The 26916-nt window shown below is 35.6% G+C and overlaps 1 protein-coding gene across 2 annotated transcripts in view; it reads left to right on the top strand.

Annotated features, from left to right (window-relative positions):
• Positions 1-16906, top strand: part of C2CD4C (C2 calcium dependent domain containing 4C) — a 36466-nt gene extending 19560 nt beyond the window's left edge. For both annotated transcript variants that reach the window (XM_072404752.1, XM_072404753.1), the window contains one exon: positions 5504-16906. In XM_072404752.1, the coding sequence (XP_072260853.1) occupies positions 5536-6828 (1293 nt within the window). In that variant the 5' untranslated portion in view covers positions 5504-5535 and the 3' untranslated portion in view covers positions 6829-16906. The remainder of the gene's footprint in view (positions 1-5503) is intronic.
• Positions 16907-26916: the final 10010 nt, after the last annotated feature.

The following is a 26916-nucleotide window of genomic DNA, read 5'->3' as shown; positions in this document are numbered from 1 at the left end:
ATTACTACTGTGTATTGTCTGTTTATACAGAATAAGAGTATATACTAAAAATAGTACCAGTTTTTAGAACAATGAAAGTGCTACTTTGCATTTTCTATTCATACAGAACAGATACTAGGAGTTTACTCAACTTGTAAAACTAGGTGTTCTTATATGTGTTCTACAAAAACAGACACAGAGAACTGTATAATCATACACTTATATGGAGTTTTTCTTGCATTGCTTATATGACTCTATAAATGATAGAAAAACACTGGAAAATAAATGATAGAAAAACACTAAATAATACCATGGCTGACCTTTATAATAAGGTGTATGTAAACATTGTCCTTGTTTGTGACATGGGTTTGGCACAATAGTACAACTCTGTGTAGTCTAGCCATAATTGTCATATTGTCACAATCCCATGCTTCTTAAGTCTTACTAAGACAAAGCTCATGCATAATTAATGTAAAACATTAGGCAAACTATATTATGCCACTAATACTTAAATAAAACAAACCATTTCGAATTAGCTTTTAAAGAAACAGACACACTAGTGCAGAAACAGATTGTACAGTTTTGAAATTCTTTAGTCTGAGTGGTATATGTGTATATACATATATATCACCCATGCATTACCAGTTGTTTTGAAAATTACTGCAAACCATAAAACACAACATAAAAGCTTGTAAGGGGTAGAGTTAAAGCCCACAACATAATTTACCCACATATTACTGCCTCACCCTTACTGATCCTCTTTCAAAGTCCCAAACAGTTTGTCTAGCCGAAACCTGTTTTGTTAGTTTGGGATAGAGTTGAGAAGCTTCAGAACTCTTGCCAGGGTTTTTGCTGCTGTCCATTGCATTGTTAGAAACATTTAACCTTCCTTCCTGTGCTGCTGTCATTTTCAAACCCACGTTCCCACTTCATCAAAAAATAGAAAAAAAAGCACTTTTGGCTTGCGTTTGGTAGTATTCAGAAGTGTTTGTATACAGATGAGGTCTGGTAGCTCAGTAAAAGGGATGCCCACTGCATATCAGTGTAAATGAAAAAATTATTGCCTCTTGTGTACTTTTTGCTCCAGGCCGCAGATTGTGTGGTCTACCCAAAAATCCAGCTCTGGACAACGGTTTGATTGTTCCTTATAGTACACATATAATCCCCCGAAAATAAACACCTTAATGTATATGGGTCCAGTATCCACTTTCTTCTGGTCCAAGGCAAATTCTTCAAATACATTAATGAAGGTAACTTTACCAAGAATGATACACATTTATACTATCTTATAAAATCCCTACTATAATGATACAGTGGTAAAGTTGTTTTCAGTATTTTTAGATTGACGGCTTAGATGGTCCTCTAATTTCTCTTCCACATTTTCACCCCGTCACGTGCATTTTTAGTGCAGACTGTAAGTGGCTGGTCTAAGCATCCCTTACACCCCTTACATCTGCCATTGCCACCATGAGGATTCTCATCCTGAACAGCAACATGCATGTATATAGGAGGGGTCTGTAAAGAGGATGGGCATCAGCAGCACTTGGATGCAAAAAAGATTCAAATAAGGAAGAGGAAATTTTCTCCTAAAAGAAAAAACATGGCAATAGTTTTAGTATCTAGTACTTTAGGAAACCACATTGTCGTCATGTTAGGGATTAGGTTTTACCACCTGCTAATCAAAAAGGTAAATAAATGATTTGGCCAAGATATACATTAAGGGAAAAACACCCTAGTATCCCACACATTCGAATACAGCATGGACTATAAAAAAAACAGCAGATTTAAGGTATTCTGTGACAAGAAAGCACAAGCAAAAATTGCATGGTAACTTCAATGCAAGAAATGAAACACTTCCATTAAATCATGTTCATTTATCACCATGAGAGCAAGCAAAGCATATGTCCCTGTCTGCGCTCATATTACATCTGCAGTCTCAATATTTGCTGGTCACATTAAAGCATCATACTCAGAATTTTATGAGATAGAAATGCCATCTGCTCTCTTTATTTATGACTTAGGAAATGTAAATATATGAAAATGAGATTATAAACTCAGAAAAAAATGTATATTACTACCAAAAAATATTGATTTTCTGATGAATAGGGAAATAAATGTAAATAGTAAAAACACATTGGAACAATTGCCCCAATGCTAATATGGATACTGTTGGGTTATAAATATGACCTTATTTATATACCTTATATATTCAAATACTTAAGTGTTCTTTTGTGCATTGTTACTTTTATTCTTATTGAGAAGCTTATTAGTTGGCTTGTTTTTCCAGATTTTTTTTGCCTACACAGCAAATATCAGTTGGTGTTTTCCTAATTTGATCATCCAAAGGGCTTAACTTTTTTTATATATATATTCAAAGAAAGTATGTTCAAAAAAAGAAATGTTACTCAACTGCATCAGAAAAAAATTCATGTCATCTGCCCTATTAGACAGGGTAGAGATAGAGATATATAAATCACAGGACTTAATGGGCTAGAAATAAAAATGCTTTGGCAGGAAAAACAGCTTTTAGCTGTTTGTTTGGAGCTGAGCTTAAGGCAACTGCTTTTAACACATGATAAAAACACAATTGCACTGTTTTGACAACGCAACATAATGTTTACACAATTTATATTTGTGCATCATCCCACTGAATAGTGCAGGGGTGTTATGGGTGAACTGTGTTGGGATGCCAGTCAATGGTACTGCAGAGCACATACCCCAATAGTGTGCAGTGTTTTTCAAGGCGTTGCCATGCACAGTACTGAGAGTTTCTTTTGGCAGCCCATGATTTTAATGGACTGCGTAATGCACCGCATCACACTAAAATGTAGTACCTGTTTCACCAGAGAGCCATAAGTGGTTGTGCAGTACACTGGTAAGATCCGTTTGCAGTGTCAATAAGAATAAATAATAACCCAGTGCACTAACAAATGCCTTCTACATTGCCATGGGTTGGATTCAAGCATTATTTCTGCAATACACAAGCCCTAACTCACAGTAAAACTACCTTTTAGCCTTTACAGTACAAAAATCTAGATTTTAGTTTTTAACCGCAACCTATACAATATTAGATCATATATGTTTTGTTTACAGTTTCACAGATTTACAAGCTGCAGTATTTCCTATAGTCTCTGAAGGTATGTCTCTCACTCAAAACACATTTACTATTTTTGTCTAAAATGTATTTAAATACAAAATCCTGAAAATCTTCATTTGTATTTACTTATGCACATTAATGCAGATTAAGGTGTGTTGCATTTAGACAATTTATTTTGATTCGGCTATCAGCATGTCCAAAATCAGACATGATCCATTTCAATGCAGGGGCATTGGGCAATGCAGAAAAAAATGGTTGCGGCTAAATTTTGAAAGAGGGGTGATTTAAAGCCAAACTCTGTGCCATTGAAAAAAATGACCCTTAAAATGATCCTTGTAAGGGAATACACAATCTAGAAATAGAGTTTTGTAATACCACATAGATTAATACATATTGATATTATGTCATATAGATGTATAACTTAATAGGAAAATGCTTGTGTTTACTGCTCAGTGTTTTCACACTGCTTCCAGACACACATAATGAAGAACTAGGGTAAGAAGAAGCAGAATACATATGCTATTTCATCAAATTGGTGTACAGTGTCACTTGCCAACTTCTGCAGCTCATCAGCTGTAGCACTTTCCAGCATTAAATTCATAATAAAAATCCCATTGTTTTTTTTATCTGCAGGACATGTTCGACACACCCAGGTAAAAAAACCACACAGGGAGCATGTGTATGGGGAGGGAGGAGGGGGTGAAGTAAATTGTGTGAAGAGCCAGGAAGCATGTGACTGATACAACACTAATGTACCTATTAGGTTTGCTTGTGCCAGGTAACCTCCGGCAATGTATAATCAAGCGGAAAGCAGGACATTCCTTAACCCTTTATGTATTTCACGCTACTAGAAAATAACTACCAAAATAAATATTAAAATAGTATTGTATGAAATATATAATTTTTTTTTAGCGAATGCATATTTAGTAGAAGAGCCATTTTTCTCACTTCTCTACTTAGTCAAATCACTTACTTTCCTTACAGTTCCTGTTCCAGCAATGCAATCTCAGTCACTGGGCCTGATTTGTTAAAGGTCTCCAAGACTGGAGGGGATACACTCATCAGTGAAGCTGGGTGACACAGCAAACCTGGAATGGATCTCGACAGGACTAAAAACATTTGCTAACAAAAAGCAAATTACTTTTAAGAAATCCATTCTAGGTTTGCTGGATCAGCTAGCTTTACTGATAAAAAAGTGTATCCTCTTCAGTCTTGGGGAGCTTTGATAAATCAGGCCCATTGTATTTATTGGACACTTTCGAGATTGTTGGGTACCTGTGTCCTCAAACTGGCTCAGGTTCAATCTTTCAGCCCCTGCATCCCTGCCGAGTTCCGTAACGAGGAGGAAGGGGCTAGAACACAAAACACTTCTGGAAATGTTGAATCCTGAGCAAACTAACAAAGGATACGGCACTGTAATGGAGAGAAGGTTGGAGATGTGGGCCAACATAAACATTAGTATACAGTCCTTTAAAAAAGTAACTGTTGACTATTTTCAACATATTTAAACAAGCAATCATTAGATCATTATTCAAACACACACTGCCTTAAGATAAGAATAAAACACAATAAAAAAAGGGAAGATCTTCATTCATTAACAAAAATATGATAGTGTACCCTTGGCCTTACTATATATATATATATAATTCAATGCAAATATGAATATATAAAACAATTCAATGCATCAGTGCTTTAGATGGGCCATTACTTAACCAAACTCATAACCATTTCTTTCATTTCTTTGACGTCCAGTGGATAGGAGTATCCATTCCCTGTTAGAAAAAGGGAACCTAAACTGAAATCTAAATAGTGAGAGTTTACATTCTTAAATGTGAGTTGAAGAAAGGACTAAATTTATTTCACACAAACACTCACAAAGAATAATGTTACTTTGGCTTTTAAGTATTGAGGAAAGTGAAATCAATCTTTTGCAACCGACCAGAATAGGCACTAGGCCATAAAATCAGAACTTGAATCCCAGTGCTAGAACCAGACTAGAGTGATTGGAATATGTTATCATAATCATGTTATTAGAAGAAGATCAGAATTCTTGCAAAATCATGGGATTTGAACTAATGTATATAATCACAGCCAAAATAATGAAATGGCATGTTTTGGACAGTGCTACCAATAGCCCGAGGCAAACGAGAAACAGAGGAACACTGTATTATCCAACTAAGTAATTAGATTGTAACATGCCACCATAACCATTACCTTGGCACCAGGAAGCATTCCTTTACAGGCTACAGCAAGACCATTGTTAATACAATCAATTGGCCTCACAGAGGGTAATACTGGGCTTTTTACCGCAGTTTATCAAATAACAATAATTTTATTACAATTACAATTATAATTTTTTTGTATTAACTACATGTTGTGCTGGAGTAAAAATGTTTTATCTAAAGTTTTAAAACTCTCTTTTCCCAGGTTAAATCTGCATTACTCACATATCAAAGAAAATGTGGCTTCTTGAGAGGATCCGGGGGACAGTAGACCATAGCAGTGGGCGACAAACCGGAGAAGCTGGTGACAAATCTAAAGGTGGACCTTACAGCAATGTTCTAACACCAGACAAAATTCCAGATTTTTTCATCCCCCCAAAACTGATGCCAACTGAAGGGGGTGGAGCTGAAGGAGAAGGAGTAGCTCCAAAGACCAATATTGGAACCTCTGCCTCTGAGCAAAATTTGTCAGGCCGCCGCCCACAGCGTAGCCCTCGTTTACCAACCAAAACTACATCAGAGAGCCGGAACCTTGTGAAGGCTGCAAACCGTCATATCATTCAGATTGAAAGTGCTGATGAGTGGGCATCGGAGGAAGATCTGGGTACTAATGCAGATCCACAGTCTCAAACCGCCATGTCTCTTCCATATGTACCCAAAGCACAGACATCCTATGGATTTGTTACTCTTATGGAGAGTCCACACACAAGGCGGAAAGAATCGCTATTCCATAGTGATCAGGGCTCCCTTTCACCATGTCCATCGCAGTCCAGTTCTCCCAGTTCTCAAAGACGGAGTGGAACCGAAGGGGGAGGAGGGTCCCAGCTAAATCCATCAGACTTTGGAATGTCTTTGATGAATCCTTATCGATATTTTAGCGGTGGAGAAAGTGATACCTGTTCCTCTGCAGAGTCCTCACCATTTAGCTCACCACTACTTTCCCGTTCTGTCTCCCTACTAAAGATATTTACCCCAGACACACAGTCGAAACTTATGAAGCTCAAGCACTCTGTTGCTAGGAACAGTTCACTATCCACTGATGAATGCAGTTCAGCAGACACTAGCCCTAGCATGCCGAGAAGAAGGGTACGAGGAGCCAAGGGTGCTGGTGTTGCTGGTCAACAAGGGACCATGCCTTTGGACCTTCTACAGAAGGAACACAACCTAGGTCTCAGTAAAGGAGGCAGTATGAGGCTGTCAGCAGAATATGATCCAACTAATGCTAGGCTTAGAGTGCGATTAATTGCTGCAGAACACCTCTTTGATAAACTGTGTGATCTAAAAGGTGTAAACTGCTGTGTGGTTCTCTATCTAAACCCTGGTAAGGTACACCGTCAGAGAAGCACCATTATTAAAAACAGTCGAAATCCAGTCTTCAATGAGGACTTCTTCTTTGATGGATTGGTGGCTGGTAGTGCCAAAAAGATGTCTCTTAAACTAAAAGTACTGAACAAAGGGAGCAGTCTTAAAAGGGACACCTTGCTAGGAGAGAAAGAGATCCCACTAACAGCGTTGCTACCATTTCTCTGAGACTAGAGCAGCTGTGATAGAGTGCATGTTGTAGTAGAGTGAGCTGACTGTGCCCTGTAATAAAGAATGGCCTTAATGATGGTAGTTGGGATTGGCTAAACCAAATACGATATCTTGCAGTGAATGGGGCATACACCTAAAAAAACTGCACTCTAGCTAGATCAAGCTGCAGAGCTTCATACTTCCTTGATACACTGGCACTAATATATTAAAATAAACTACAGGGCACAGAGCTTCCAGTGTACAGCTGAACAGTAGAGCACTCTGCACATATGTAGTGATGATCTGTAGATTAAGCCTTTTGCAGCTCCTCATTTAAAAAAATGGTGAAGATTTGATGCCAAGCTAGCCTACAAAAAAGACAGATCTGAACAGATTCAATAACACTAAAGTTATCAATTCTCCATAATAAATAGATCTGCACAAACATGCAGAACCTCCCTAAAAAGGGTCAGATGCTGATAATACTGGATTGGTCTGATAAAATTTTTAAAGAGTACAAAAATTAAATTTGCATCCTGTCTGACCTTATTAGTTCCAATAGATTCTGCATATTTGCCAGTAAAAATGTAATTAGACACTGTGTGTACTTCATGTTTGCCTGAGTTTGAAAGGCTGATCTGGCAACTTTATGATTATCATCATTAAAGTGGAAAAAATAAAATATATCAAGGATTCCAAGGCAACTACCACCAGCCAGAGTCAATTAATCGCAGCCATGCTGCATCCCCTACATCAGAGCAGCTCCTACTTCCTGTCTAGAGACAAAATTCTTTATGTGCTACAACAAGCAATCGCAGGAAAATATTGTATTATGGGATATTGCTCCTCTGATACAAATGATAGATGCTTCCAAAATTCTCCATCTATCTTGGACTCATGTACTTGTCTGCATCTGAATGGGCAGATATCATGGTGAATGATCCCATTGCATCATACATTCAATGCTTTAGTTCTGATACCCAAGATAATCCCCACTCCTGCACAGTCTGTGGTAATCTACCTTCTGTAACTCAATGCTTGTACATAACATTTTCCAACTTGAAATATGAGAAGAGCTGTGCATTTATAATGTTGATGCTCATTACATAGAAGGTTTAATCACAAGGTCAAACATTCCAATATGGTCATTAGGAAAGTTCACAGCAAGCACTTCACTGGTATATTTTTTCTTCTTTATACACAGGTTAGTCAATGGTATAATAAAGGTTTATGTTTTTGACATGTTAAAGTGGCAGATGCTTGTGCAGTGAATAGTGTTTCAGTGTAGACAGCTGCATATTTTTGCTTATGTGTTACTTGTGCCTGTTATGTACGGGCATTTTGGCCCTAAGAAAGTCTTGAATTTGCTTTATGCATTAGAATGGTAATAGCTTCACAAATATGTAATCTCTGTTTTATTTGTAGCTTGCGCCAAACTATGATCCTGTTTAAGGGAGACCTGCTATCATTTACACTATATCATGGGACATTCAGTATACAGACAAAACAAAAGCATGACCTGACAGTTTTTCTTATGTTTAAAGTGATGTTCGTAACTATGAACTTTCAGAAAGGAAGTTGTAATCTGTGCAGGAAAAAGAGTTTTCTTCTTCTCTCTATCCTTTTGTACTTTTTGGGGATGTAAATTTTGCTATGCGAAACACATTGCCTTATTGCCATGGTTAAGTTAGATCATTTGTCACTTAAAGCATACTTTCCACTGTAAGCTACCATATCTGACCTGGTGTTAATATATTCTAACTTGCATGGTTGATGTTCTTATCCTCTGCCTTTCTATTTTCTGAATCACTGACCCAGAACACAGCTCAGGCGTTCAGATAATTGTCACAACTGGTCACACAGTTATCTGTATTATTATTTTATGTGTGTAACTGACTCTACTGACACCAAAAGATCAGTTTATATCCAGGTAACCAGCATTCCTTAAAATGAATTCAGCATACACCATCTCTCAGTGGTAGGTCCACAAATATACCCAATCAAAGCTCATGTGCTAAGTTACATCATGAATCATTAAGGGCTTTCCAAAATATTACTAAAGGCTGAATCTTGCAAATGCTAATCTTTAAAATGGGGAAAGGGTTTTTTTGTAAAAAAAAAAAATATATATTACCTGAGAATGCCTTAAAAATATTTTATATTTCTAGTTAAAATAAAATACTTATGGACAAAACCTTGGCCCTGTGAAGGCTGTTGCAGAAACAAAGAAAATTCATTTCAGTTGATAAATGGGCCTAATTTCATTAGGCTACAAATAATGATCACGTAGCACATCAAGTATTAACATATATGATGATTCTTTATTTTTTAAAGAATAAAAAGTTTTTTTGAGTGTTGCTATAGTCTAAATCTAGCAAAAATGTTTCTATGGTTTTCATTGAAGTTGCAAAGGATTATCTTGCTGTCAGTATTTTATAAAGGGATGTTATTCTTCACTACCTATCCTGTTGTTAGAAAGTCATACAGACAAGAACAAAACAGGAATGAAAACACTTTAGGGCCAATGTTGAGAAGCTTTTGTTTGCCACAAGCAGGTGCTGCATTCCCACACAGATCTATGGAAATAGAAAACTGACTTAAATCAGGTTAATTGTAGGTTAGGGTAGGCCAACTGCAGGTTAAATGCACCTGTCAATTAATTGTGAAGGATTTCAGAAGCATCTCAATCTGGTGGGCCTTTATAGTGAACTGTGTCAGGTTTATTGAAGCCTAAGTCCTAAGTGTGGACACAAGTACCGCCAAAGCAATTGTTAGCAGAACAGGTAGGAATTAGATATTGTATCAGTTTATTATTCTCCGCATTTCTTTGTCCATTATCCCAGGGACAAAACTGCTGGAAAATCACCCGCTGGGGACACAAACAACAGAAACAAATGACAAATGCAAAAAATAAATAAATATAAAGGCAATACAGGTCCCTTGATTGCTCCCCCAATTAAAGTTAGAAAGTGTTCATTTTTTACTGTAAGAACAGATATTTATTATAGATTAATATGTTGTATCATCAGCACCATGGACAGCTCAGAATACAGCTCTTATTTTAGGCAATATTCAGCCAAAATAAATAGTAAATATTTGGTATGGTAATAGTAAATCTTTTCATAATCAAGAACCTATACAAAAAAAAGGTTTGTTACTTGAATTTTAGATTTAAATATTTAAATCCAATGAGATATTATAAAGCCTTTACGCCTTCTAGGATTTTATGGAGGTGTATATAAGTATTTATATTATAGTATCGACATATTGAAGCTGAAAATCCAGGTAATTTAATACAATGTATACAGTACATTCTTTCCTTTACATAATTGAACCCTGGGGGCACACATCCTTTGATAGCCTAAGCTCACCACCATTTGTTATCCAACATTTGAACAAAAATACTTTCTAGCTTTATTTCTGGTGTCACAGAGAAGGGTACTTTAATATTGTCTGAGGTGTTCTGTGATTTAAGGTGATTTTCCATTGCTGATGGATTAGTACAGCAGTAGCTGTGAAGGAAAGGAGCCATTTGCAGGCCTTCGCTGTCCCTAGGGATTGGCCTGTTATGTCTAAAACAAAACTTACTAAAAAAAAAATCACACAAAAAATGCTGACATCTGATGTCCAGATTGTACCAGTGTATTTTTTATTGCATGAAGGATAATGGGAGAAGGGAGAAAAAGTAAAGGAAATTCTCCTCAGTGGGGACATAAGCAGCAATCAAAGTACTCTTAGTGCCTCAGAAGAATTTGGGTTATCCACCAAATAACACCCACACACCTCATTATTCTCATACATCTACAATCGCCTTACGTTTAGGAAGCTTAAACGTATTTCATGCACTAAGCTGGGAAATATTCAGAACATACTTTTAGAAAAAAGTGTAACTTTAATTTTAATAGAGACATCAGGCATATCTGGCCCTGATAAAAAGATTCCTGGGGGGGTCGGTGAGCTGTGTCTCTAACGCAGTACCTTACTGCTGCACTACAAATTGTCAGGTCACCATCCTGGACTGGTTGGAAAGAAATACAAATCCTGTGGCTGCTAAAGCAGTATATTTAGCTGTTTGTATTCATTTCTGCTTTAAATAGATTTAATGTCTCCAAGGGCCTTATTTTTTAAAACTGGAAATGTGTTTCCATAGCATCAGTTGGATTGTAATTGTCATTCTCTGCTACAACATAGAAAATGAAAGGAGACATCTGATTGTTGTTTGCAAAACCAATACCTTTCTTTTTATTTAGTTTGTATAAACCCTGTCACCTTTTCCCTATTTGTCTGCACTCTTCATACTAAATCCAAAGCAATGTAACATTACTGCTTCCTTGGCTCTGGTAAAATTGTTACTAATGGGTCAACTTAAGTAGTGGTGTTGTAATATTTCTCAATAATATTTCTTTATTAGTTTTTCTACATACACTCATAAGACTAAAGCTGACCATTGTTGCTTTAAGTTCATAAAGCCCTGTTGTTTCCATTTAAAATCCAGCAATACAACCTGCAATTGAACATAAATATAGTTAATTTGTAAATATTGATTTGTTAATGCATGGAAATGTAGTTGCATGAAATAATTTAAACTTAACTTATTTAATTGTATTTTTATTTAGACTATTGTTTCAGAAAATAGGTATTCAAAACAGTTTATTGAATGCTATTTTAGCCCTGTACTGCTGTGAGAAAGGAATTATATGGCTTGTCAAGTGGAGTACATTAGTGCTGTTTCCTGCTATTTGGCTGTCTAGTCTTGTTTAAGGCTTGTTCAGGTCTGTATAACTTTCACAATTATATCCATGTCTTCATGATGAAATAATGGGCCTACTATGTTAAAGTACATGCAATAGGGTCTGTGTTGCCTACTGTAAATTGCCAGTCATATTCCACTTTTTCTGTAAGTGCACAATATATGGGCTGGAGCAACATATCAACTTTTTCCTTCAGACAAAAGGTCCTGATTAAATAAAGTTCCCTAAGCCTGGAGAAAATAGACTATCTAGGTTAACCTGGGTGATTCAGCAAACATAGAATGGATTTAAAAAAAATGTTTGCTATTATTTGTCAAATGTTTATGGACCAGATCTATTACAGGTTTGCCAGATCACCCAGGTTCCACCATGATTGTTCATCTCCATTCTTCGAGAACCTTACTAATTCAGGGCCAAACTGTTCAGATAAAATTCACTGACCACTTTACATACATTAAAAAAGTATTGTGGCTTTACAAACTGTTTCAAAGTATGGAACTTCAGTAAATACTTCAAAAGCCTGCACATGCACCTAAAAAACTGAGCTGAGTTGGCAGGCAGAACAAACACACCGGTCTTTCTGTGCCTAGTTGTGTAGAGGCATCATATAAAGGTCAGTGGAAATAGATGATTTTGTCACAACCTTTGACTGTCAGGTTGAGAACACAAATATCAACATGATTATTTTAGATACCAAAAATTAAAAAAAAGAAAAGTCCCACATTCTATTTGGCAAATCTGTTCTCAAGGCATAGTTGTAAAGCCTTTTGCGTTGGGAAAGTGGTTCTTTGAAACTCCGAAATTGTTATGATTTTTGATGAAATTATGGGACTTCATTAAATCTGAAATCCAAATGGATTGCTGGCTTCTTCCTTTTGTGTGTCAGCACAGGGCCTCTGTTGCCTGGCAGCCAGAGCTATGTCTGACAATGTACATGGATTCAATTTAGTGCTAAAGTGCGGTAGATATTTTTATATAATGTTGATCAACTGAAATAGACTTTTTTTGAGGTTAAAAAGAAATCTAAAATTATAACATGACATATCGCAGTTTAGCAGTCTCTGGATGTGGTGACTGCATAAGGTTTAGGCTAACAACGGTATGGAAAAAATACCTGTTAATGATGTCAGAATTGCAGAGTCTTTGTCACTTCCTGTGAGGAAACCACAAAACATGTAGATATAAACACTTGAACCTGGATGAATCTTCCAGGGAATGTTTTAGTGAATGTCAAATTCATTGCTTTTTTAAATAGACCCCAACGTGTGTTTTTGGCGGGAAAAATAGAACTAAAGCAACCACTAAATCCAAAAACTGTTAAGCTGAAAAACGAAAAAAAAATTTTCACAAGTGGCTTATCCAGAAACATTTATCGATAATCAGAAAATGCACCCAACCAACCCCATTCTCTTGATCCTTACATTTTTCTGTGTTGAAATAAAAACTTCTTTGTAGACCAACAAAAAGCCAATTTGCTGGCAAAAGCTGCATTTGATGAAGCCATTGCAGAACTCAACACTCCTAATGAGGTCTCCTACATAAGTAGGTTGTAATTTATTACAGATTCAGATACCCCAGAACTTTGAGATGTTTACAATGGTGAACAATAATATTGTATATGTGTAGGTAAATCAGCTGATAAATTTTCTGCATGCAAAATTGTGCACATAGTCTATCAAAAGTATAGAATCAATGTGTACACAAAATCTTGGAAGACTTATTTTCTGTTCCAGCAAGATTTTGCACAAAACCAGGTCCATAAAAACTTGGTTTGATAAATTTGGCACACTGATTGCAATCCATGTCTTCTTGTCTAACAATACCTCACAAATACTCTTTTGGCTGAAGATATAAATTCCTACAGGTATTCACAAACTTTTGGTGTTTTAGTCCACTTTGCAAGGTGTCAACAATTGACTTTGCCCATGTGAAGTAAAAATGGTGTTGGAGACAGGTTGGGGAAGGATGCACTTTCCTAGGTTGTTCTATTTACCCTTGTTTTTTTCATATTGTATCGTTACCCAAAATACATGTGCATATTCTGCATCCCAACAGAAGATATGCACATGCATGCAACAGGTTAGTGATGCTCCAAGTACTAGAAAATAAAAACTGGCCTAGCTATGAAATCCACACAATCTTCACAAAAAAGTCTGAACTACGGCTGAGATTCTTTTCTTCAAAGCCGATTCAACGAATTAATAGTTTACTAATTTCCCAAGCAAGATACAGATTCACAGTATGCTTTTCCTATATGTGTCCCTGTGAAATTTCAGAGTTAGGTAGGCAAACCACTTTGCAGTCTAAATAGCTACACAATTTCTCTTTACTAAAGGTAAGTCACATGTATACAGGGACTTTGTTGCTGTCTTAAAAGCTTAACACTGGTAAAAACCTTGATGCATTTTTCATTGTTCTAGTTTGGAATTTGGAGTTAGCAGCAAGCACTTCTTTTAACTCTAGCCTTTTACCCCTATTTCCTCCTGAAACCATTTCAACTGGAAGTGAAGGGTTGTAGATTATAAACCATAATATAGCTCAGGATATTGAAAAATCCTTTGCTTCATCTACATTTATCTAGTAGCTCTTTGGTGACTGTCTGTTCTGGGCCAATGAAACGTCAATCTCCTGGGGCTCAGGGAATTTATTAAAGCTATACAAAGACATATATACTATGATGTTTTTGTATACTTTAGTACAAGTATACTTATCCATACTGATTAGTCACTTGAGGAATGTTTCTGACACCTAAAGATTGCCTCAAAATTCTGTATATAACATGGTGAGTGAATTACATTGCACTTAACAAAAGATGACAAAAGATGCCACATATGGGTGATCTGAAAATGACAAACCAGTGTTCTGAACAGAAAAAAAGACTATATATGAGTATAGCAGATGCCCTTGTCTGGTCATTTTTGTTTGTAAATGGTATCGGTATCAAGCTTAGCATAACTGAACAAAGTGAATTTTATAAAGTAAAGTAAAGAATTGAACTAGAGGGAAAAACAGTTTAGTACCTATTTTAAAAATGATGGTAAAGGTGTTGGCTATGGCATCCAATAAGACTAATCTCATTTACATGTCTAAAAGCAGCTAAGTTATCTTTGCAGACATTTTTACTTATGTCACAAAGAATAGAGATGTGGGGGCAAGTAGGAAGCCAGTATTAGTACTGTCAAAGAAATATTTACACCACACCTGTTTCCTTTCCTTAGTCCAGAACCTTATCCAGATGCAATCCAGTGAGTCTGCTTTTCTTTCCCTCAATGCTTGAAAATGACTTGGAGTTATAGCAGGGTAGAGTTGAGGCAAATGTCTAATGCTTCCATTAAAATGTGTTGAGTCAGCATTATAAGGTTAATCTTCAAAAAAAAAAGTGTGAAACCAGTTTCATGGTTTCATGGAACTGTTGGGTTTTACAATTGCCTAAAGCTATGGATGGTGCAATTAAAAGTCTGCATAGCAAGCTTTATTTTTGATGTTCTCTATGGGTTCCTAGCAATACCAGCAATACTTCTTAACCTGAGTCTTCCCAGTATATACACGGTTCTAATATGGCAAATAAATAACATTAATATAGAAAGTACATCTTCTGGCAATAAAACCAAAGCCTCCCCATTGCCACTGTTTATAAACAGCCTACACAACTCCTAAATAAAGTTCTTGATGAAATGTATTCTTGTTTGTTAAAAATCAGTGATTTGTAGTGATCAAGGTATATTGTTGTTGTTTTGCCAAAAGGATTTTTAGTGAAATAGCTTGCTCTGTATATGTCAGTTAAGCTGCGTACACACGTCAGATTTTTATCGCCCGATAATCGGCATCAGCCAGATATCAGGCGAAAATCTGGCGTGTGTACAGTCGGCGTCGTCCATCGTCCGAACGACTGTCCTGGCGGATCCACGGATGATGAACGACGACCGATCCTAATGAAAGGGAAGGGGGAGAGCGCGCAGCAGGGTGCCGCTCCGTTGCACTCCCCTCTCCATAGAGCAGAACGGTGCTGTATGTACAGCACCGTTCATGCATCGTGTAGTCCTTTGTCGTTGGAAAGGATCGTGAAAGATCCTTTCCAACGACAAAAATTGCACGTGTGTACGCAGCTTTACTCCAGTGGTGATATATCCCAAGCATAATTGCTATGTTCGACTTAACTGCTGAATCAATTGGAAAAAATAGTAGTGTCAAACTCCCTATTAGGTTGTCCTTAATGAAAATAAAAAAAAAAATTTAATTAGAGAAACGAGCTGCAAAAATCTTGTGGAAGTTGATAGACTTTCTTACTACTGCAGGGAAATGTCACCAGGAGAAGAAAAATGTAATCCACTGGTTGCTATTTAATAATTGATTACCGCCGTGTTCTCTGCCTTGACTGAAAATCCATTTGTAAGTGAATTTACTCTTTATTGGGTGTTTATTTTCTCCTGAATCTTTAAACATTTGGCAAGGTTACCATGTACTTCGAGTCCTGAAAAAAAGGCTTGCTTAAATTTAAAAAAAATATTGAATCCAACAGCCCACACCAAGGTACATTGTTGCTGCTGCTTGTCTACTATCTATAGTTCTATCTATAGTTCATGCAAATTAGTTCTTACACACATAAATTGTTATGTATGAGCTCATAGTGACTATGACTTTCGCCATTGCATACCCACTTCTAGCACCAGCCACAATCCTAGTGATTCAGATATTTTTACAGCACATATATTAAACAACAAGCTTTCCAGCTTTGTTTCATATAGGTCTACTCAGCAAAATGCACTTGCACTCATCCAAGACAAGTAACCAGCCAGATTATGTTTTTTTTATAGTCTAGCACAAGGCACAAATTAAATAAAGTACCTAGCTGGTTGCTCTGTTTTTGTGTTCTGGTTATTTACAGCATTATTTGTAATGTAAAATAATGTTATTTTCAAGTAAGTGTTGACAGAGTTCTTTTAGTTAAGTTTGGAACCCAGCAAGACATAGAACGTAGCAATAGAACACTTCTTTGAATAGCCTTTTGTGGTGGTAAAATAGTCGCTGTAGTTTCATTAATGCACTTAATTAGTCTATTATTTATTACTGAAAGCTTTTGTTTTAATGTTGCATGGACACCCCAAGAGGCTGGTTGTAATCTCTCAACACTGGGACTCTTTACAGCAGTATTGGGTATATTTCTTCTTTCTTGTAAGTTATTGTCTTTTATAATCTTTAAAAGAATTCTCTGTTTTAAAATGATAAAACCCAAGAAAAAAATAATTACATTAACCAAACAAATGTGCTGTTTATAATAAATGAAAAGTTACATTTTTATCTGTGCAATAAATAATATTTCTATGAATAAATTATTTCTGTGATTTGTTCATTTCTGCGTTGTTTTTTTTTTTAATGTGTACTGAAAGAAAGTACAAATTATTTCAGAAAAAACTATTGGAGCTTTTTTATCTCTATCTTTATTTTGATCTAACATTCAAAAAATATATTAAAAATTATAAAGACTAAATAAAATTATCCATGCCAAAGAATAACAGTTAAAATATAAATATCAAGCTATAACACTGGTCAACAAACATTTTCTTGCCAAACAGATAAAGTCATTTTAGGTTATGTTTGATGCACAGATTCCAAATATGGTATTGGTTTTGCTGGATTGGCTCTAGTTTTTGAAATAATGACCTCAAGAAAAATCTCATAGAAAACTAATAAAACATGAAAATTAAGCAAAATTAAACTAGTTATGCCAACGTATACAACATTTTATTTTTTGAAATACCTAATGTCAATATATTCTATATTCAGTATATTTACAGAACTAATCACAAAAAAGTCATTGAAAAACTTGTTTGTTTGATTTCCTTTTATGCTGATGATCAGGACAATCACGTTGAAGGCTCCAGCAGTAGTCTGCCATCATGTGTCTATCCCATCTGCCCTGATACCTTTCTTTCATCACCTTTATATCTTGATGGATCCTTTCCCCTTGTTCCTCACTAAAATCGCCAAGGTTTTGTGGAATTTTTTGCATATGAAGACAGTGTACTTTTATGCTCATAGTAGCACCCAAATTTTTAAAGTTTTGTGCTTTATGGTTGCCCAAGAAGTTCTTGACAACCATGACATAGATGTGCCGGGCAGAAGTTTCAGTATCAGTCATGTAACTTGTGAAATTTGAATAATTTATCAGTTTCCGAATCTGGGGTCCATCAAAGATTCCAGCTTTTAATTTTTCAGTACTCCAGGGAAGAATCTACAAATGTATTTGAAGCAATCATCGTCCTTGTTCAGAGCTCCAACAAATTAATTAATCCCAACCTTATGTGTAGTGGAGGAAGTGTGTTTTTTCTTTGTCAACCATTGGCTTGTTAATGATGTTCGCTGCACCTTTTTTTATGTTTTCCTTCGAAGGCCATGTCACTATTTTCCAGTGATCTTGCTTTGCTCTACTATCCCACAAGCAGATGAAACATATGGGTACTGTGTGTATCCACTTTGCTGTCCAAGTAGGAAGTTCACCATTTTTAAATCAACACATATTGACCATTGGTGTTCACATTAGCAAAGCTTTTGTAGGACCATTTTGATATTTTAATATTCTTCTTTAAGTTTTGTTGAGTGACCGATTGGTATTGATGCATAGCAGTGGCCAATATGCAGTAAAACAGATTTCAATCTTCGAGAAAAGCAGCCAGTCTTCTGCTCGGTATTCTGGTACTTCCATATGGGCTAGTAGTCCAGGGATGTTACAACAGTACACAAAGTCTCCATCTTCACTGAAATATGCTAGGAGTGTCACCTCTCTTGTCCTATAAACTGGTATTTTAATTTCCGGTTTCAGTTCTTTTCTTTTAGCCTGGATGCTAAAAGTTCAAATGCTTGTTTTGACAGTCTTAGATCATTAGACAGACTTAAATCATTGAGCTCTTCTTGGGAGAACTGATAGTTTGATGAAACCCTTCATATTCACTTCCACTGCTAACTCCTGGATTACACTCCAAACCCTGTATATCCTCCATGTCGGATACCAGAATATCAGGGAGTGTGCTGAACATCAGCACCATGCGGCACAGGTCGTCTTGCTGATTCTAAATCAGGGTACTCCCTCTTGTTTTTCTTGTAACGATTAAAACCTTAACCCTTCACAGTACAAAAATATCAATCATTGTGATGATTTTTGGGCTTTTGCCATACCATAGGTACACCAAATTTCAAACTTTTCAGTTTTTCATTTTTCTACTGGCGTAGACTACACAAAGTTTGAATACCATATGGGGAGCCCAATACTTATCTTGTCCCCTCAGTTTGATACCAAAATATGCAAGCTAAGCTTGCTTCACAAATCTGTAATGTTTCTTCTCTGTTTTTGCTGAGAATATTCACCACAAATATAGCAAAATACATTAGGGTCATTTAAACAACTTATTCTTATTTTTTTATTATAAATAAAAATACTTATTTATTTTTTTTCAGCTTTTGACTGGAGAATGCAGGTGGTGTTTTCCTATTTTTTAAAACCTCAACACTTTTATGATGACTTCCTTACTATTATTATTAAACAGGATTTATATAGGGCCAACATATTACGCAGCGCTGTACATTAAATAGGGATTGCAAATGACAGACTAATACAGACCGTGATACAGGAGGAAAGAAAGAACCCTGCCCCGAAGAGCTTACAATCTAGTAGATCTAGTAAAACTTCCTAGAAAGTTTTGGAAAAAAGTCCTTGAAATATTGGGAGAAAAACGTTTAAAAATGTACCTATGTTAATAAGAAGGTGTCCACAAGCAGAAAAAAACTCTGATGGGGTCTAACATCTCTCTACTAAACCAAGGATTCTTTTTTATGTTTTGAAATAGATGCACAGCAAATTAAAGCTCCTTTTCTTTTGAATGACAGATGTTGGGTGAATTTTGGAGTATAAGGTAAGGGTTACTGATTTTATTGTGTGCATTTTTCTTGAAATATAGGCAAAATTTAGAAATACACCCCAGCCAAATATGGCCGTAGATAAAAACTTTTGATGAGTCCTAGCTAGACTCTTCCTTCTAGATACTTAATTCCTTGGTAGAAAATAACACACTACACATTTTTTACATAACTTCTGAAATGCATATACCTATGTTAAAGTTTAACTTAAAAATGTTCATCTCTTTGGGGATTTATAGGGCATGGTGGGTAAAGGTTTTTAAGTATAAGTATAAGTTTTTAAGTATATTAAATGTTATCCATGTATAATTGCAATAGGAAAAGCTAACTCTTTTATATCTTGCTGTACTTTCTGTTCTTGGTTTATACCATTTGTCTCCTCCATGCCACTCGTATTACACAATTTAAAGCTTCTATATAGAACCATTGCCCGTTATCAAGTACCTTCTTATGGGATGGCCATATCTCCATTTATGTCTCATATGTTTACCTATTTTTCAAATATTTACCAAACTCATTTGCCATTACACAATAGGAGATCCATTAGTTATTCTTATCCCAAATCAGAGGTATTCTCAGGCAGGGTCTAACAGGCCCCTCATTTTTACTAAGATGTTTCCCTATTTTGTTAGCCGAACAATAAGATGATCAAGCTTCTTGAAAAATCACTCAAATACTAGGTCTACATTCTACAGAGTAGACATTGCTTCTTACTGATTTACAATCTCCACAGAGAAGATAAATGACTGAAATTCCACTGAGATTATTTCTAGTGTATATTTGTAACTACATTTTTTAGTCAAGCAAATTGTATCTATTAACGCTACTACAAAGTAAGTGGTTAGCACAGATGTCATCTATTCTTAACTGAAGACAGCTCTTAACGCTGTGAAGGGCTTTTATGCAGTGAAAATAGTGAATGCACCGTGTCCATAGCAAAGCTGGCCAATCCCTGCAACGATTCCTCTGTCACACCTGCAAACACTTCATTTGAGGGTTAATAAAATATAGAAGAATCAAAGAGAAAGCTAAAAATACATTGAAAAAAACTTATTGGCCTGTCCAAGATCCTTGAGATAGGTTATTTACAACCCAAGAGAAGAAATAAGAGTGATTGTGACAGCTTTAGCAGTCTCAACCTGCATGGGGCCCTAAAATCAAGTATCCAGTCTTTTCTAAATATGGCTGCTATTTGATGTTCTACATCCCAAAACCCAAACCAAAACTAATAAGGACAGCTTACACTTGACAAATAAAGGTCAATGCTGGTGAGACATAACTTGATACAAAAATCAACAACATAATAAAGTTCTTTATCTGCAATGGAGATTGATATAGACCGTCCTTAAAATATTGCTCCGAAGAACACAGGCGATCATTGGTAAACTAATGTTACATGATTTGACTCTATTCAGCTTAACCCTGCATTGAAGTAGCTAATATCTCTAAAAGGCCAAATACATAAATTCCAGACATTATATATGTTTGTAGAATAAAAACACTTTAACAGGCTCATTTAAAGGAATTGTATTTTGGAAAGATGTAGCAATATAATGGAATAACTAAGTAAATAAAACCTAGATAAAATAGACAAATGTCATTAAATTGACCCAGTGTTCATGTTGATTTGAAGCTAAACTTAAATCCCACTGAGGGTAATGACAGAAGCATGTTCTGCCCCTGTGTTATAGGGGGGAGGTCTGCGGGTCGGGGATCCCCCCCCCCCATATCCTGGAGGATGATCACATTGGTACATTTTACCCCTTACCCATTCCATTAAAGGGATAAAAGAAATCCTTGAAATAACCACAACCACACCATAAAAAATATTTATTGTTCTTGTTTTAACTAATACCTACCTGGCGAATCAAACCACTGAGCACTAGAGATGGTGAAATTTTTTCCTTCAGTGTCGAATGACTGATGTTCTGGTTGGTTTTGCCACATACCCAAACTGGGACCCTATCAGTATATAACACACGGCATGGTACCACATCTGCATTAGCTCAACCGCATATACAGTATGTGAGATGGGACTTAATCTACTTTTTTATTTATTAACTAAATGGTAGATTTTTATGTATCAATTTAAACTGAAATGATAAAAATAAAGAAGTTTTACATTTCTTTGGAAGTATTGCAAATTACCAATTGTAAAAACACTGACAAAAAGTACCTAAAGTATGAACTGAAATTACTGAAACAAAATGGCATCTTTCCCCAAAACATCGCCTTCTATTTGCTTGTAGAAACATTTCTAAACAAAAATAATATGTATTTCAAAAGACTTTAACACAGAAGCAGAAATAAACAGCAAAAAGTAAATGAAGATGGAAGAAAAGCAAACAAACTTATCTGTATATATTTCAATAGACTTGACATAAAAAAATTATAGAAAAGTAAATGCAAACTGTTTATAGAATATAAAAAAAATATTTGAATATGCATCAACATCAGTGTGTTGTACTACATACCGGTACTTTATATTAAAAAGGTACTATGTCCCCTGCACAATCCTGCAATATCTCCAAGGGAAGCAAACCACAATGCAAATAGTCCCAGTGATATTAATTGGCAGGAGATTGTAAGTATATATGAAATGCCTTACTTTGCAGTGACCCCAAGAAACACCCTGGTATGTTTCTTTTCCTCTACCACGCTTCACTGCCAATCTCTATTGTCTCCTTTTATGCTGATCCCCACAATTTGTGCAGTAAATCAAAAAAGTGATGGTGGGTATTCATATATTTGTATGCACTGCCCTAAATGGGATGGAATGGACATACTAGCCACCAGGTACTGTTCTCTGTATTGAATTTTTCTCCTAATTGCCTGAGATGTGCAAAAAATGATTTGGGATCCAAAATGTCATACCACAATCAATATCCAATCAGTGATAGGTGAGCATGTCTGTGCTTGATTCCTTATCGTTTGTTTCAAAAAAGAGATTTACCTCACATTACAAATCAGTACAAAACAAAAGGAAAGGGTTTCTTGGCAAAGAATAGTGGATTCATTACAAATACAATTACATTTTTTGTAGACAAAGCAATTGGCTTCTATACATAGTTCAATTGCTACATTCATAGTAATTGATTCTTGAAATGTTTTTCTGGGTTTCTGACTCTTCTCTCTTTAGCTTCATTAAGGGAAGTCAAGACAGATAACAAAAACCACCTAGAGAAAGAATATCAATGTCACAATAGCGTAAGAAGGTGGGTTTACACATTAAAGATATATATATGTATATATATATATATATATATATATATTTATATATATATAATTTTACAGAAGTTGAAAATGATAAAATTTTGTTAGATATGTTTAATAGACTAGGTAGATATTGGAACCTTAATTCTAGGGGATAGTTTAAGAAATAGTCCTATAAAGAAAATGTGGAGAATAGGAAAGTTTGTTTTAGAAGAGAGAAAAGAAAAAGATTTTCAGAAGGTTTTATTCCCAACTATTGAATTGTTATGCTATTGCTATGAAGTGCTAGGAGGCAGAACTCTCTTTCCAAAATATTTGCAGGCTTAGATAAAATAGTTACTAAAACATGATATATAAATGAGTGTACATAAAAATAAAACATAAATATGATTAGTTATCATATATATATGTTGGCATATATTTGAGAATTCTTATAATTTTATTGTATGTTTACTGTACAAATGGAATAATGATCATATTATTCAAATAGGAAAAGATGCAAAACATAGACATAAATTTGTAACTCATGCTCACACAGGATATTAGGGGATGAATATGGACTTTATTCAAAAACAGGTAAGGGTTAACTTCACGGCTAGGTGAGTAATAGCTAGCAGCATTAACCCTAAAGGGGCCCTGAAGGTAATTTCAATGCAAGTCAATCAAATTACTGGAATTATTTCTATATTATTAGAATAATATTTTACATTTTGAAATACATTTGACAAAATTATTTAATCAGCAACCTCAAATTTTACATTGACCAATTTCAGAACCGAGAAGCTGCTAATAATGAAGGATGGAAAGTAAAAAAAACAAAACACAGATATAAAGAAATGCAAAAATTTGGATTTGGAAACACTTGCAGTATTGCAAAAGAATGTGACACTTTCCTTTATTAGAGTATGGTCACTAAGGAGTTATTGGGACCCCTTTTGAATTTTGCTGCCAGTTTAAAAGAATATGTAACACAAACCATTACTGTGGAATAAGGACATGTCTAACCTGTGACATATTTCATGTTTCTTCTATACCTCTGCACGCTACATGAGCAGCAATACCTTCCTCAGACATTTTGTCAGCGACTGTCACAGACCCTGCACATGTACATTTTTCATGTGACTGCAAGTCACTATGATCAGATATAGACATCTCTCAATTCTAGACAGTATAAACAAAAGACAAACTATATATATTAAAAACACACAGAAAAGTATTCATTTTTCTTAAAAGGCCTAACTCTCTTATGGGTAGATTAGCCCTCCATTAACTGATACCCATTTTCACATTCACATAAAATTCAAAATGTTACACTCCCCAAAACATATGACAATATAATATCTTTCATTAGAGACACCTCTTCCAGGCACAGTTGAACTTTCTGCTAACTTTCTTTTTTCGTTTTGGAAGGAAAATTTCACCAATGGTACACAAACAGCAAAAATCAAACTAGCAGGGGTACTAACCCTCCCCAATTCTATCCAAAACTAAAAAGAAAAAAAATGGCTTCCCAACAAACCTAATTATACAATGTATCTTTATATTTATAATATTTCCTGTTACCTGCAGCCTGACCCACTTGTTACTTTGTGGCTTCCACATTTCTCTTCAAGATCACATCAAAAAGGTATCAGGCCCTTTCCACTGGAATAGATCTGAGTGTGCTTTTGATTACATTCCTATCTGTTACCACTGTAATCAAACAAGCAGGCATACATTTTCATCATTTAAACAACCTCTAGTTTTTATTCCAAAGCCGCAAAAATATTCCTATATATCCCTGAGTTAATTATAAAAATACATATACAGTATTTTTCAGATATCAGGTATTTTTGAAAGGGAGCTATGCATTATGATCATATTTAGAAAAAATCAACGTACATAACAAGTCATTTGAATTTAATAAAATTACTATCCAGAGCTACTAGTGCTACTGTTTGGCCCACTGTACACATGATCTGCTAAATCTACCTTGTTTAGGTGGTCTAAGAAAGCATGGGCATAGCTTATTTCCTGGTCTGTCTTTCTTCCATTGCTTCTAAAGAGTTTTTAGCTACAATTGCAAATGATCAAGATTGTTGGTAAAACATATTACATGGCTAACATATTTGGTAGTCTGTGTTGTTTTATTAGTTTGGCATTAAGATATGCCAAGTTGCAATTAACAACACTAAAATGGCAGAAACAGGCTCCAAAAACAAATTATACAGTAACAGCTTTGGTTTTACAAGGCTGAGGGGAAAACATTGTATGTATATTCTTATTATTTAATTATTTTCAATGTTTTGTACATTTCAAGTGATGTACATATGAGGAATATACTCTACAGTGCAACAGAAGTAGGCAAAATTAGGGTGTTGGAGTAATTTTGTTTCCATATATAGTCCTCTTTTTTGAAGAACAAATATAAGTTTTCCTTGTACCTTTTTCAGTATACAGTCTCCAGTCATATCTTTGATTCTCGCCTCAGTTTTACTTCAGTTACTGTCCATTTCCTGGGGCACTGGAAATAGCTATGCCTAATATTTTACATGCCCCAAAACTTCAAAACTTATTCCAGATGTAGAACATTATGAACCTTTTTACAAATTTGTTGTTGATTAATAGGTGGTAATGTGCATTATGCCATGCAGTACTGTAAGACAACCTAATTATGTAAATGGATTCCTAATTACCAAAAATGCATGCATTGTTTTAGCAATGTAGTGCACTGCAGTGTATCTGTGTTTGGAAGGCTGTGATAGGATGCCATTCATAAATTGCACACATTAAAAATGGCTTTGTGAACTGTACAAAAGCTGTACACAGTCAGGAAAACCTGTGAATTGGATAGTCTTGGGGGTTAGGATGATGGTAGCTGGGACCATAACCTAGCTCTGCAGACTCTGATTTGACAGTTTGGTAATTATAAATCTGTCTTTGAATAGTATGCACAGCAGGTTAAGACATTAAAATGATTTGTTCGTTCAAATAATTAAAAAAAAATGTGTTGTAGTCACTAACAGAAAGATTAACAGATGATAAAATTTATAACTAAACTGCAGTAAGCTCACAATTTACATAATTCTATTTGTTTTCCATGATTCTTTGATGATGTAACCAGATTTTTCAGAATAAAACTATAGCTATTTTAACATACTATCATTCTGAATTTGAGCACCAAATGTGTGTGCATATAGCATATTTGGAATTGTAGATTTGAAACCTTTTGGGGGTACAGTTCTGTCCCGGACATAAAAGTATTTGTAACCTAAAAATGAATGTGCTAGTGACCTATAATTTGTAAGGCTGTTGCTTATTGCAGGCAGGGGACATTTGCCTTTAGAATCAAATACCTGTTGTTAAGGTCAAATTCTGTCAGGGACCTACAAGCAGCACATTCATTTAGGCAGAATTTTGTCCATGACTATTGCTGGCCTTCTGGGTAAAGATCGTGCATTGCAGATGTCGACACACACACTCTGAAGGCTGTCCATTTTGTGCATCCCTTTGTTGAGCCTTCACTGCTACTAGTCTTTTTGGTCTTTACTGAACCTGGATGGGGTGCTTTTAGTACACGTCATACGGACGAACCTTCTATGATGAAACCTGTTGCTGTTTTTCCAGATCCTTTTTCTAGTCCGGTATTATAGTTTTTCTGCTGTCTCTTCTTGGTTTTCCTACATTCCAGATCCCTTTCTGTGCCCCAATATATGCACCAGTGCTCTAATTATGCCAAGGTAAATATGTGTGTCAAGACACACTTTTTTGATGTTTATTTTAAATTACCTTGTTGTTGACCCAACTGGCCCTGACCTTGAACTATTTGTGACTTGGTTTGGCTATTCTCAGTTTGATTGATTTTCTTTTAGGTTGGACTTATTGGCAGTGTTTACAACCAGCTGACTTTTACCACTTTCTGGCACAAAACACCCAATCTTGATTTGGCTGTAGTAGTTTGTTCACCCTTCCTCCAACCCTCTTCTGACCTCTGTTGGACTATGGGCACCCTACCCATAATTATTAATCAGCTGTAGAAGATACTAATGGTGAGTACCTACTCACAGATTTGACAAAGTGATTCTGCAAGGTTACAAGACATTTCAGTAAATTATATAATTGCTAATGTTTAAATAAAGTTCTGCCTTCCCAAATAATTTCCAGTAAGATTGGTTGGTCACTGGAAAAAGATCAGCCACAGGGAACCTGTTATTTGCTTGCCATCTTATGGGGCGCAGCTTCTGCACATAAG

The sequence above is a fragment of the Pyxicephalus adspersus genome, chromosome 3 (genome assembly GCF_032062135.1).
Source record: "Pyxicephalus adspersus chromosome 3, UCB_Pads_2.0, whole genome shotgun sequence".
In the NCBI taxonomy this organism is placed as follows: domain Eukaryota; kingdom Metazoa; phylum Chordata; class Amphibia; order Anura; family Pyxicephalidae; genus Pyxicephalus; species Pyxicephalus adspersus.
The sequence above is the reverse complement of the archived record's forward strand: the minus strand, read 5'-3'. Positions and strand labels throughout refer to the sequence as shown.